The sequence below is a fragment of the Alosa pseudoharengus genome, unplaced genomic scaffold (genome assembly GCF_046254945.1).
Source record: "Alosa pseudoharengus isolate Yale_2024_CS ecotype anadromous, Long Island Sound unplaced genomic scaffold, YU_APseudo_1.1 YU_APseudo_1.1_scf_22, whole genome shotgun sequence".
In the NCBI taxonomy this organism is placed as follows: Eukaryota; Metazoa; Chordata; class Actinopteri; order Clupeiformes; family Clupeidae; genus Alosa; species Alosa pseudoharengus.
Genome location: NW_027468680.1, coordinates 1,776,776 through 1,791,775, shown reverse-complemented (window position 1 = coordinate 1,791,775; position 15,000 = coordinate 1,776,776). Strand labels below are relative to the sequence as shown.

The window sequence follows — 15,000 nt, the reverse complement described above, 5'->3', positions numbered from 1 at the left end:
GTTTAGAGTAATAAATTAGATATAAATATGTGCAGTGTATTAGCAGTTACTATATAAGAGCAGAATAAATATGGCTATGTGATATGAACAATGTATGAACAACATGTACAGATATGTGCAATGTAGTAGCAGTAACAATATACTAGTAGTAAGAATAATATAGATATATGCAGTGTATTAACAGAATATATTATAGGAAAAACTGAATAAATATGGATATTCTGTATGAACCATATAGACAGTTATGTACAGTATGTACAGCTATGTGCAGTGTGGTAACAGTACCATTGTAGAGCAGAAACAGTAACATTATGCTCTAAATATTCTTCTTTTGCTTGATTCATTATTTTGTTGACTCTAATTGATGTTTGGGAAGCACTGAGACTGAGCTTGTTTATTAGTTGTTGTTATTGAGTTAGTTAACTTCAGTACCAGCTGGCTCAAAGGACTCTTTTCAGGGTTCAGCTCCTGGGTTTTCAGTGCCTCAAAGTGGAGGGAGTTTTTGGGACTGCTGTTCAAGTGCATCCAGAATTGTAAAGATCCTTTCTGAATAGGTAATGCCAATGGAAAGCGGCCTAATTCTGCCCTACATACATAGTTGGGTGTTTTTGATTGAACTTTAAGTGTTGATCGGCAGAATTCTGCATGTAGGGCTTCAATTAGATGTTTGTCCCACTTTGTGTAGTCGTGCATGCTGAGTGGACCCCAAACACCACTTCCATCTCTCTCTCACACACACACACACATAGGCACTCTTGGTCACACACACACTCTCTCTCACTCGAATACACACACTCTGTCTCACACACACACAATGACACTCTCTGTCACACACACACACACACACACACACACACACACACACACACACTCTCTCTCTTTGTCCTTCTTACTTCTCTGTTACTTCTCTCTGGTAGCTCCTGGTACATCTAATCAAATCTAACCACGTGTTAATAATCTTATATCAAGATCAAATCTAACCACGTGTTAATAATCTTATATCAAGATCAAATCTAACCACGTGTTAATAATCTTATATCAAGGTCAAATCTAACCACGTGTTAATAATCTTATATCAAGGTCAAATCTAACCACGTGTTAATAATCTTATATCAAGGTCAAATCTAACCACGTGTTAATAATCTTATATCAAGATCAAATCTAACCACGTGTTAATAATCTCAAGAAATAAGATCAAGAAATCTACTTGGTATTGTTTTTAGCATAAAGAGACTTGCCTATTGCTTTCTCATAAAATAATTTTAAGAAGAGTCTGGGGCAGTCGTGGCCTACTGGTTAGGGCTTCGGACTTGTAACCGGAGGGTTGTCGGTTCGATCCCCGAATGGAATCAGTCATGAGATGACTATTGCCTGACCCAGAATCAGTCTGGCTTCAAAAGCGGCCACTCTACCGAAACGGCTCTGCTGTCTGTAACAGAAGCCTTAAAAGAAGCCAGGGCGACCGCTCGGTCATCAGTACTCATTCTGCTTGACTTATCAGCTGCCTTTGACACGGTTAATCACCGCATCCTTCTCGCTTCTCGCTAACATGGGAATCTCCGGTTCTGCTCTCTCCTGGTTTGAATCCTACCTCACAGGACGCTCGTTTAACGTATCATGGCTTGGTCAGCTATCTTCACCTCACCATCTCATCACAGGGGTTCCCCAGGGCTCAGTGCTGGGCCCCCTTCTCTTTGCTATCTACACCACGTCCTTGGAACAGATTATCTGCTCGCATGGCTTCTCATACCACTGCTATGCAGACGACACACAGCTCTATCTGTCCTTTCCACCTGATGACCCCTTGGTTTCAGCACGGATCTCGGATTGCCTCTCAGACATAGCTACATGGATGAAGGCACACCACCTCCAGCTGAACCTCTCAAAGACTGAACTGCTGGTCCTCCCAGCTAAACCTACCATACACCACGACATCAACATCAAATTTGACTCCCTGGGCCCTATCATGACATTCTAAAGTGCATCGTCACTCGTCAAAAGTCTATTCAAATTTAGTAGGATGTCCAGTTCACATTGGGAGGGGTTTCGTTCTCAAAAGTGGAGCGCATGGCGTAACAAGGTGTTCCTAGGTCTTTTAATCAGTCATATGGGTGTGTTTGGGGCGTAACATCATTTTAAACCAATGAGAATGACATCTGTCATTCCCTTTAACGGCGCAACGCGCGATATGTCAAATAAATGCATCGGTATTTTGGCATTCAACGGCGCATTTGAAGGAGGCTGCTTGCGAGACCGTATGGAATAGTCATTCTTAAACCATGCTTTACTAAAACCTAGCATAGCCTTCACGCATTTGCACTCGTCTATTATTTGAACTCATTGGCAAAGTGAAACTAACTTCACCAAGGAGTCAGTCAACGACAAGACAGTTATATGCAGTTACTTTCACTATTGACTGACAATGGGTTACCATCGAAAACATAGGCTGGAAAAAGCAACACTTACCCTAATGTTGCTCAAATGACTGAATAAAACAACATTTATCCTGCAGAGGAGTTGCTTATATCTCGTGACAGTGCGTCTTCAGCTGTGCTCCATACGTGTCTCTCGCCTCTCCCCTATCACTTTTAACCGTCATTACCAATTTGCAAATGATGGTGAATAACTACTCATCATGAGATGTACAGTATTTCGTAATATCTTTATTCTAATTATGTTTCCCATTGTAATCGTGCAATTTGTAATGCTTTGCATGGACGAGCGCTGGTGTGCGTTCATGAATGATAGAAGGATGGTGCATGCACCTGCCAATATGACTGTTGACATGCGCTCTTAAAATAGCATATGAACAACTCGCCATTGACTTCTGACCAGGTTTAGGTGGTGTATGATAGCGATTTTTAGACAAAGCGCCAGGTCCCTCCCTAGATTGTTAATTGCCACACCCCTGGGCGCAATGCTTAAAAAATAAAGGTGCAAAATAACGAATTCAACTTCGCGCCGGTGAATAACGAACTTTACGCCATGCGCTGGTGACCCAAAATACAGCCCCCTGTCTGTTTCACCTACCAGGACTGCAAGAAATCTAGGAGTTGTTCTCGACAACCAACTAACTTTCTCAGATCATGTTGCCTCAGTTGCCCGGTCATGCCGTTTCGCACTCTACAACATACGGAAAATCAGGACTTACTTGACTCAAGATGCTACCCAACTTCTGGTTCAGGAATAGTCATCTCACGACTCGACTACTGCAACGCCCTCCTGACAGGTCTCCCAGCCTGTGCAGTGAAACCCCTTCAGATGATCCAGAACGCGGCGGCGCGCCTGGTCTACAACCAACCCAAAAGGGCACATGTTACCCCGCTGCTCATCCAGCTACACTGGCTACCTATGGCGGCCCGCATCAAATTCAAGGCTCTAATGCTTGCCTACAAAGTAGTCTCCGGTTCTGCTCCCACCTACTTGAATGCCCTCATACAGACATACGCTACCTCCAGACCGCTGCGCTCCTCAGACGAACGACCACCGGTACACTCAGGCCAATCCAAACTTTTCAAAACAGCACTCACTGATGCACTTATTCTTACTGTACTCTACTGTTTTTTAAATTGTCCTAATATTGTTGAGAATTGCTTTAAAACTTAAACTGTTTACCATGTTGTTAGTCGCTTTGGCTAAAAATGCATCAGCCAAATGTAATGTAATGTAATGTAATGTAACCTCTCTCGAAAGATTATTTTGACTTAATTTAAGAAGACGTAGGAGTCTTAAGAAGGAGTCTTAAAATAAAGTAAATGTAAATCAATTGTAAAATGTAAATCAGGTTTCTCTGCCAAGTATACTTGCGTATACAAGGAATTTGGTCTCTGCATTTATCCCATCCCACCCCCGAATCGATCCAGAAGGTTGTTCTGAGAAAGGAAGTCAGAGACTTGTTTGGAGACTGCTCGTTCAATGCCTTTGGATAGGAAAGGCAGGAGTGAGACAGGGCGGTAGTTTTCGACCTGAGCAGGGTTGAGAGAAGCTTTCTTAAGTAACGCATTGATCACATGTGTGATAGCTGGTGCGATGGTCGGGCTGATGGACTGAAGTAGGCTCGTAGGTATAGGGTCCAGCGAGCATGTGGTAGGACGGCTACATGTCAGGAGTCTAGATACTTCACTCGGAGAGAGGCGCGAAAGCTGAAAAAGATGTTCCAGCAGCCCCTAGAGGTTGTAGGAGTGCGGTATCTGAGTCAGATGCGTTGAGAGCTGTAGCTACGCCATATCATTGCCATTGGACTGAGTGGGACTAACGTTAAGTTAACACGGACTTTTCTTTATTTTAATTTCTTATTTATTTATTTATTTATTTTATTACTTGTTAATTTTTGTTTGTTGTCTGTCTTGTATGTCTACCGTTAGGTGTCTCGGGTACACTGGCAATTACGCCGCTCCATCAGGCATCTTTTGTCTTGTGCGTCTTTTGTAAATTTGTTTGCTTGTCTTGATGTCACGGGAACGCTGGCGACTACGCCGCTCCGTCTGGCATTTTGTCTTACGCGTAAATGTCTAGTGTGTAAAGCAACCTTGGGTGCTTTAAAAGGCTCTATGTAACAAATAAAATGTATTATTATTATTATTATTATTATTATTATTATTATTATCGTAGAAAGCCGTCTTAGCAGCAGTGATGCTGGCTGAGAAGGAGGTCAGGAGTGTCTGGTAGTTTTTGAGGTCATCAGTTAGTTTGGATTTGTGCCATTTCCTCTCCGCAGCTCTGAGTTTGGTGCGCTGCGATCGGAGGGTATCATTTAGCCATGGATGAGAGTGTTTTGATCAAGCTGGCCTTGTGGTAAGAGGGCACAGCTCGTCTAGGCACGAGCTCAGTGTGGAGCAGAGCGAGTCTGTGGCCTCATTAATCTCCAGAGAGGAGAAGGTGTTGAGTGGAGGTAGACCGGAGGCAACCACGGAGGAGAAGTGCGTTGGAGACAGGTTCCGGATGTTGCGGCGGAATGTGACCATCGGCTGAGGAGCCGGAGGCTGTTCTGTCAGGCTGACGTTGAACTGGATGAAGAAGTGGTCAGAAAGATGGAGAGGCGTCACCGTGAGGGTGTCTGTGCTGCAGTTCCGAGTGAAGATCAAGTCTGGGTTGGAGACCTCACCCTGGTCATCGACGGCTGCCCCACCTCCCCATCTCTCAAAGTGCGGAACCTGGGCGTCATTCTGGACTCCTCACTCTCATTCAGTTTCCACATCCAGAGCATCACCAAATCTGCCTTCTTTCACCTCCGTAACATTTCAAGACTCCAGCCGTCACTCACCGACTCAGTCACCGAAACTCTCATTCATGCATTTGTCACCTCCCGTCTGGACTACTGCAATGGTGTCCTGTCTGGGCTGCCCAACAAAGCCCTAGACAGATTTCAGTATGTCCAGAACTCAGCTGTGTTAACCCACACCAAGCCCTGGCAGCACATCACCCCCATCCTCAAGAAACTCCACTGGCTGCCAATCAAACAACGCATCAGCTACAAAATCCTCCTCCTCACCTACAAATCACTTCACTCACTGGCACCCAAGTACATCACTGACCTCCTCCACCCGTACACCCAGTCACCAGCAAGGACTTACTCTCCACTCCCCGCACCAGACTCAAGACCTTTGGTGACAGGGCTTTCTGTGCAATTGCCCCTACCCTTTGGAACACCCTACCCCCTCCTATCCGTTCCGCCACTTCTCTGACACAGTTCCAAAAGCACCTCAAAACACACCTCTTGCCGCTGAGCCTGGGGCATCTAAGTGGATGTTCATATCGCCGAGAACAAGAAGCGGTAAGTCTCTTCATACTAAAAACAATAGCAAATACATTTTTTGATCTTAACCCTCTAACCGCCCATGTCGCAATATTGCGACAAGCGTCATTACTGAATAAAACAGACGATAGACGCAAGTACAGTGTAAAATCTCATTTGTACTCTTGACCACTAGTTGGCACACACCCAGAGCTTCGATTCAAGCTCAATCTTTTTTTTCAAAGTTTTCAGGAAGCTCGCGAAAACACGCGAGAAACACACGAAGAAGACGTGCATTTCCTCCATAACGCGGAAGCGATGCGGGCCATAGTTTTGCACAAATTGAAGCAGAAATACACCAAATGTTGAAAAGAAAATTCATGTGTGATGAAGTCTTGGATCTGTTATTCACCTATTCTGATTCTGAAGGAGAATATCTGCCTTTTGGAGAATATGATCGATCGTCTATTGACTGATAGTCACGGAGCGTCTGTGAATGGAGGTGCGTCTTTTTCGACAGTGTTCACTAAGCATACCATGCTTATTTCGACCCTCTGCCCAACATAGCTGGAGGTGCCAGTGACAATAGTGATGATGGTGTCCGTAATGGACATGGTATAGACAGCAGGGGTTGTAAAAATAGGGCTCTGAAGAACTTCAAAGTTACCCGCGATATGGAACTGATTTGACCAGGCTACTTTATTGTATAGTAGAATAAGGTTTGTGGTAATAGTAATAGTTTACTATTGTTGTTTTACATGTGACTGTTTTCCTGTTCATTTGTTATGTCAGTGAAATGACAAAAAAAGAAAGTAAAACTGCTCAAATATGTTCAACATCTAGTATTTACTGAAATGTGCATAATTCACGGTGGTTGCCATCCAGTGACGTCATAATATGCAAATTAAATGAGTAAATTTACCCCCTTCATAAACTTCTGTTCATACTAAATGATTTTCACATTTACAGTAGGACTTTATCTCTGACCACTTGCAAGCCATGGCCTTTTGAAATTTTGATGTAAAAATCCAATTTATTATTTTTTAAACCCTGGCGGCTAAAGGGTTAATATTTATAACAGTTGGTTAGATGCACTTTGTTTCTCTCTCTCTCTCTCAGGTGAACTTTATTCTCTCTCTCCCTCTCTCTCTCTCTCAGGTGAACTTTATTCTCTCTCTCCCTCTCTCTCTCTCACAGGTGAACTTTATTATCTCTCTCCCTCTCTCTCTCTCACAGGTGAACTTTATTATCTCTCTCTCCCTCTCTCTCACAGGTGAACTTTATTATCTCTCTCCCTCTCTCTCTCTCTCAGGTGAACTTTATTATCTCTCTCCCTCTCTCTCTCTCTCAGGTGAACTTTATTATCTCTCTCCCTCTCTCTCTCTCACAGGTGAACTTTATTATCTCTCTCCCTCTCTCTCTCTCTCAGGTGAACTTTATTATCTCTCTCCCTCTCTCTCTCTCACAGGTGAACTTTATTATCTCTCTCCCTCTCTCTCTCTCACAGGTGAACTTTATTATCTCTCTCCCTCTCTCTCTCTCACAGGTTAACTTTATTCTCTTCATCTCTCTCTCTCACAGGTGAACTTTATTCTTTTTATCTCTCTCTCTCTCTCTCTCTCAGGTGAACTTTATTCTCTTCATTAGTATCATCCGTATTCTTGTACAGAAGCTCAGGTGTCCAGATGTAGGGGGAGGGGACCATTCACAATACAGGTATGCTAACCAATCAGCTTCCACAGTAGCAATATGCCAACCAATCAGCTTCCACAGTAGCAATATGCCAACCAATCAGCTTCCACAGTAGCAATCAGCTTCCACAGTAGCAGTATGCCAACCAATCAGCTTCCACAGTAGCAATATGCCAACCAATCAGCTTCCACAGTACCAGTATGCCAACCAATCAGCACTCTCAATACAGTTTTGTCAGCCAATCGTAATGCACTGAAACATCACCTGACAGAAACAAGCAAACAAATAGTCAGACTGCTGACTCAGAAAGCAATACTATATCTACTGACATTCCAGAACAAGTGTTATTGAGCTCAATGCAAATCAAACCAGCTAATAGGCTAACTGAAATAACACCATGCCAATCTCTAGGTATGGTGAAGGGTATGTGATGAAGTGGGGCTATTTTAATTCCAAGGGCCAAGGGAACTTTATCAGGATGCATAGTATCCTGGATCCATGAAATAACTGGCTTTAAAAATAAAAATCTGCCAGCCTCTATGGGAATTTAACATAGGAGTGCCAATACTTATGACCCCTGTATTTTAAGGAAGAACATTTATTTATTTATGATACATTATTCATTCACAATGAAAATTGGTGTCCTTAAAGGTTGGATATTTCCTCATTTTTTCACTTAAGGCATTAAGATCAATTTCCAAAAGATGATTTTTTATTCCTCTTTTTAGTCAACTTTAGCAGAGGTGCCAATACAGGGGACAACTGTATACTATTGCTAAATGTCGTATGTTCGTTTTGCAAATGGGTGTTGGATGTGTGTGTGTGTGTGTGTGTGTGTGTGTGTGTGTGTGTGTGTGTGTGCATACTGTGGCATCCCGAGGGGACATGTCGTGGACGGACGGTACATTCCCGTAGAAGGAGGTCATGGAAGTCCCAAGATGGCCGCCTGCACAGAAACTACATCTCCCATAATGCAATGGGAGGAGTGCAGGTGTTTGGGATTAATCATCAAGGCAGAAGGGAGGCCAACAAAAGGTGTGCTTGATGGAAGACAAAGAGAGACACGGAGGAAGCCTTGGGAACACTGCTCCAAGGAAGATACGTTTGTAAACTGAAAAGCTGGAAAGCTGGAACTTGAATTTTGGACCTTGGACTTTTGAGTTTGGATTTATCTGGAGGACTTAAATGACGGAGCTGTTAAAGTTTTGGTTGAGTACCTTTTTTTGACTTTTTGAGTTACTCTAAAGAGTGAATTGTAGGAAAATAAAAGCTCCAATCTTTTGTTAACTCAGTTTGTTCTTGTCCTAATATTGCCCACACGGCCTCAGAACTCAGAAAACCCCTCACAATGCTACATATGGTGGAGAATGCGGGCACTTCGAGGTCAAGGGGGTAAGGATTGATTTTTTTTTGTGTATAATTGTGGAACTTTTTTTGGATTTTGGAAGTTGTGCCTGCACTCTACAAGATGGAACAACTGCTTAAAGTGTTGGTGGAAACGCAGAGGGCAGCTCAAGAAACCAATGCTCAGTTGCTGAAGGAGCAAGTCAGAGCCAACCAATTAAAGGAACGGGAACTCGTGCAAGCAGCCAAATACAAACCCAAGGTCGGTGATTTCATTCCTAAACTCGGAACGTATGATGATGTTGAAGCATACCTACATGCATTTGAAGTAACGGCCACTCGAGAAGCATGGCCAAAGGCACAGTGGGTAGGGCTGCTAGCTCCATTTCTATCAGGTGATGCACTTCAAGCCTTCCAGGATGTAGAAGGGAGCATTAACAATGACTACGATAAGTTAAAGAGTGAGATCCTGAGCCGGTATGGTTTTTCACGGGTTAGTCAGGCCCAACGCTATCATAATTGGGTTTTCCAAAATGGGGGTCTCGCCTCGTGCACAAATGTATGAGTTAATTCGCATCACTAGGAAGTGGTTGGAACCTGACCGGAGTAGCCCTGCTGATATCATGGAAGCCATAGTAATGGATAAATACACAAGGGCCTTGCCTTACGGAATGAAAAAGGTGGTTAGCCACCAGAAGATTAAAACTGCAACTGAGTTAGTTGACGCAGTGGAACAATACCAAGCAGCTACTGAAATGTTACGCGACACAAAGAAAGAACCTGTAGTACAGAGGGGGGGTGGGGGTCGCCAACAAGCAGCAAAACCTTTTTATACACAGTCTAGCCCACCCAGGAAGGGGATGACGCAGTCAAGGACATCACTGGAAGGGCCACCACAGGCTGTTCGTGCCTGTTACCGTTGTGGGGAACTGGGACACATTTCCTGGAACTGTAAGAATGTAGATGTGCCCATGCCAACGGCGGCTTCAGCCAGTGGGCCCCAGACACATTTTGCATCTCTTTTAGGGGATAAGGGAGACCACAAGCCCACCTGTCCGGTAAAGGTGAATCAGCAGGATGTGGAAGCGCTGTTGGACTCAGGGAGTGCCCGAACCCTGGTCTGTGCGTCTGTGCTAGGGCCCTCTTGTCATGCCATAGGCGAACCTGTCCCGGTAGTGTGCGTACATGGAGACACCCGCTCATATCCCACTACAGAAGTACAGCTCCAGACCACTAAAGGCACCTTCTGGGTTGAAGTAGGAGTAGTGGAGTCCCTGCCGGTACCAGTCCTGATTGGTAGGGACTGTCCTGCATTCAGTATACTGTGGAAAGATGCTCAGAAAAGTTGGAATAGGAAGCCAAGAAGCCGCAAGACTTCAAATCATGAGAAAAATCACCCGTGGTTAAAACTGGCCCCGTGCTTTGCTGACCCCTCTGCTGAGATCCAAGCCTTGGCAGGGGACACCAGTGAGGACCACTCGGGACCTGGAGAATCCGACGACCTGGAGCCACTCCCTATTCCGCCAGAGGAGGCAGAGGAGAGTCTCCGAGACTTACCACCACTTAAAGGTCAGTACGGTGCAGCACAGTTGCAAGATCCCACTCTGTTAAATGCTTTAAGAAATGTACAGAGTGTAGAGGGGACTTTGGTGGGGTCAAGAGTAGCACCTTCCTATCCCCATATTTCAGTGAAGGGGGGTCTGTTGTACCAGGTTAACAAACGTAGGGAAAAGGTGATAGAACAGCTGCTAGTCCCACAACCCCATCGCTCCACTGTGTTACATTTGGCACACACACATTTGTTAGGGGCTCACTTGGGAGTAGAGAAAACTAAAGAGAGAGTGTTGGAGAGGTTTTTCTGGCCTGGGATACATAAGGATATAGAGAACTACTGCCGTAGTTGTCCGGAGTGTCAAGTCAATGCTCCAAAACAGAGTTATAGAAACCCTCTAATACCACTACCCATTATTGAGACCCCCTTCGAGAGAATCGCAATGGACATTGTGGGGCCTCTTCCAAAGAGTGGCCGTGGACATCAGTATATTCTTGTAATTTTAGATTATGCTACACGATATCCTGAAGCCGTTCCTCTACGAAAGGCCAATGCACGGCAGATAGCAAAAGAGCTGTGGCTCTTTAGCAGCAGGGTAGGCCTGCCAAAGGAAATCCTGACTGACCAGGGAAGCCCATTCATGTCTAGAGTCATGCAGGACCTGTGTACGTTGTTGAAAGTCAAGCAGTTAAGAACCTCTGTGTACCACCCACAGACAGATGGCTTAGTGGAGAGGTTCAATAAAACTCTGAAGTCCATGCTTAGGAAGGCAATTGGTCAGGACGGACGGAACTGGGACCAATTGATCCCTTATCTGTTGTTTGCCATAAGAGAAGTCCCTCAATCTTCTACGGGGTTTTCCCCGTTCGAACTGCTTTACTCCCACAGACCTAGGGGTCTCCTAGATATTGCTAAGGAGACCTGGGAGGAACAGCCTTGCCCTCACAGGACAATGATTGAACATGTGGGAGCCATGCGGGACCGGATGGCGGCAGTGCTTCCTATCGTAAGGGAGCATATGGAAAAAGCCCAAAGAGAGCAGAGTGTCACTTACAACCGGGCTGCGCAGCCTCGAGAATTCAAACCTGGTGACCGGGTACTCGTCCTCGTTCCCACAGTGGAATGCAAATTTCTTGCCACTTGGCAGGGCCCATTTGAGGTGATTGAAAGAGTGGGAGACGTCAACTATAAAGTCCGGCAACCGGGGAAAAGGAAAGGTGAGCAGATTTACCATGTCAATTTGTTGAAAAAGTGGAATGACCGGGAAGTTTTGTTTGCTTACTTACCCCCCAAAGAGTGATCTAGCTCCCCACCAACTGCAGCAGGCCAAAGAGCTGGTGGAAGGGAACAGAGATGTGTTTTCGGTCCTGCCTGGTTGTACACGCCTGTTGGAGCATGAGGTCCGTACACAGCCTGGAAAGGTAGTACACCAGAGGCCGTACCGGGTGCCAGAGGCCCACAAGAGGATCATCGATGAGGAGGTGAGGAAGATGTTAGACTTGGGGATAATTGAAGAATCCAAAAGCGCGTGGTCCAGCCCCATTGTGTTGGTCGGTAAGCCAGATAACACGGTGCGCTTCTGTAATGATTTCAGAAAAGTGAATGAAGTCTCGGAATTTGATGCTTACCCGATGCCAAGAGTTGATGAGCTCATTGAAGGCCTTGGAAATGCTCGTTTTATCACCACTTTAGATCTCACAAAAGGATATTGGCAAGTGCCGTTGACCGAGGCATCGAAGGAGAAGACCGCATTCGTCACCGCTGGAGGGCTGTGGCACTACAAAATGATGCCATTTGGATTATGTGGAGCCCCTGCCACCTTCCAGCGTCTCATTGATCAGGTATTGAAACCCCACAAAGCTTACGCAGCTGCGTATTTAGACGATGTGGTCATTCAGAGCCAGGATTGGGGGAGCCACTTGCCAAGGGTACAAAAAGTACTAGAGTCCCTTAGGCAGGCGGGCCTAACAGCTAACCCGAAGAAATGCAAGCTTGCTTTTAGTGAAACCAACTATCTGGGGTACACCATTGGACGAGGCCTTGTCAAGCCTCAGGAGGCAAAACTTTGCGCTATCCAAGCCTGGCCTAAACCGGCTACCAAGAAGCAGGTGAGATCCTTCCTCGGTTTAGCAAATTACTACCGAAGATTTATCGCTAACTTTGCTTCGATAGCTGCCCCTTTAACAGAAATGACCTCCCACAAGCATTCCCGTATGGTGAAGTGGACTGCAGCAGCGGAGGAAGCCTTCAGCCAGTTGAAAGAACTCTTGTGCTGCGAACCTGTTCTCACAGCTCCGGATTTCGGGAAAGAGTTTGTAGTCCAAGTCGATGCTTCAGAGGTGGGTCTTGGTGCCATTCTCTCTCAGGTCCATGCAGGTGAGGAACACCCTGTTCTCTATTTGAGTAGGAAGTTACTACCTAGGGAGAGGAATTATGCTACCGTGGAGAAGGAGTGTTTGGCAATAAAGTGGGCCCTAGATACTCTTAAATATTATTTGCTGGGAAGAAGGTTCACGTTAATGACAGACCACTCACCATTGCAGTGGATGGCGAGAAATAAGGAAACAAACAGCCGGGTCAGTAGATGGTTCTTGGCACTGCAACCTTACGACTTTTCTGTTGTTCACAGGCCGGGAAGGAAACACGGGAATGCAGATGCCCTGTCCCGCCGGGATGCGTTGTGGTCCTCTTCCACCCTGCCGAGGGCGTCAGGGTCAGGGGGAGGGATGTGTGGCATCCCGAGGGGACATGTCGTGGACGGACGGTACATTCCCGTAGAAGGAGGTCATGGAAGTCCCAAGATGGCCGCCTGCACAGAAACTACATCTCCCATAATGCAATGGGAGGAGTGCAGGTGTTTGGGATTAATCATCAAGGCAGAAGGGAGGCCAACAAAAGGTGTGCTTGATGGAAGACAAAGAGAGACACGGAGGAAGCCTTGGGAACACTGCTCCAAGGAAGATACGTTTGTAAACTGAAAAGCTGGAAAGCTGGAACTTGAATTTTGGACCTTGGACTTTTGAGTTTGGATTTATCTGGAGGACTTAAATGACGGAGCTGTTAAAGTTTTGGTTGAGTACCTTTTTTTGACTTTTTGAGTTACTCTAAAGAGTGAATTGTAGGAAAATAAAAGCTCCAATCTTTTGTTAACTCAGTTTGTTCTTGTCCTAATATTGCCCACACGGCCTCAGAACTCAGAAAACCCCTCACAATGCTACAATACACACAGGGATGTAACACGGTTATGTCGTATGGTGTTTTTTTTTTTTTTTTTTTTTAAATGAGGACCACTGTTTTGACATACACCCACTAGACACTGGACATCACTACATTCTGTGTGTGTGTGTGTGTGTGTGTGTGTGACCCCATTGACCCCATTGTCTGATCACAGTCAAATAACAGTCTATCTGAACAGAACAGAGACCCAACACCTACACAAAGCCTGAGAAAATATACAAAATCAAACCCAGCTATAGGTGGGGGAAAGACAGTTCCGAAAGCTATCAAAGGTCAAAAGGTCACCCGGAAACACAATCTCTCCTGAACTCTTTTTTATCTACAAACTACCATCATAGTAAAGAAGGAGTTCATTTGGCCGTATACCATCTACACAACATATTCCACCATGTGGCTCACATTTCACATTTGCCCACAATTAAAAACAAACAAAAGAAATCATTGGATCAATTCTGAATGCAAAAAAACATAGAAATAGCCTAAGGAAATTATCCAACCAAAAACACCGGCAACCAGACAACCTAGATATACAGATATACTATATAGATATACGGGCTCTCTATAGATATACGGGCTCTACAGTGGTTTTTTTTTAAAATGAGGACCACTGTTTTGACATACACCCACTAGGCACTGGACATCACTACATTCTGTGTGTGTGTGTGTGTGTGCGTGTGTTTGTGTGTGTGTGTGTCTATGTGTGTGTGTGTGTTTGTGTGTGTGTGTGTCTATGTGTGTGTGTGTGTTGTCAGGTGACTGGCCAAATCCACACTGTTGTTAATTCCGTTGTGTGTGTGTGTGTGTGTGTGTGCGTGTGCGTGTGCGTGTGCGTTTGCGTGTGTGTGTGTGTGTGTGTGTGTGTGTGTGTGTGTGTGTGTGCGTGTGTGTGTATGTTTTCAGGCGACTGGCCAAGTCCACACTGTTGTTAATTCCGTTGTTTGGGATCCACTATGTGGTGTTTGTCTCTCTGAACGAGACCATGGCTGACTACAAGATCTTCTTTGATCTGGCCATCGGGTCCTTCCAGGTACTCTGTGTGTGTGTGTGTGTGTGTGTCGCATCCATCTTATTAATGTGTGTAAATTTGGCTTTGATTGTCAGTGTGTGTATGTGTGTCTCTTTAAGTGTGTAGATGTGTGTGTGAGTGTGTGTGTCTCTCTGTGTGTGTGTTAGTGTGTGTGTGTGTGTGTGTGTCTCATGCTGTGTGTGTGTTAGTGTGTGTGTGTGTGTGTGTGTGTGTCTCATGCTGTGGTTTCACATTGCAGGGTTTGGTGGTGGCCATCTTGTATTGTTTCTTGAACACTGAGGTAAGTCTTTTTCTGAGTGTGACACAACAGTCTCTCTCTCTCCTCTCTCTTTTTCCCTCTCTCTCTCTCCCTCTCCCCTCTTTCCTGTCTGTACCATTCCCTGGGGAGGGGGGGGGGGCATTTCTAAGTACCAT

General features: G+C 45.2%; 1 protein-coding gene across 1 annotated transcript in view; it reads left to right on the top strand.

The window, feature by feature from the left end:
- The window catches only part of LOC143139470 (vasoactive intestinal polypeptide receptor 2-like), a 38,085-nt gene that overhangs the window by 18,424 nt on the left and 4,661 nt on the right, over positions 1–15,000 (top strand). The window contains exons 9-11 of the mRNA XM_076300058.1: positions 7,359–7,450; positions 14,460–14,586; positions 14,825–14,866. Of these exons, the coding sequence (XP_076156173.1) occupies positions 7,359–7,450; positions 14,460–14,586; positions 14,825–14,866 (261 nt within the window). The remainder of the gene's footprint in view (positions 1–7,358; positions 7,451–14,459; positions 14,587–14,824; positions 14,867–15,000) is intronic.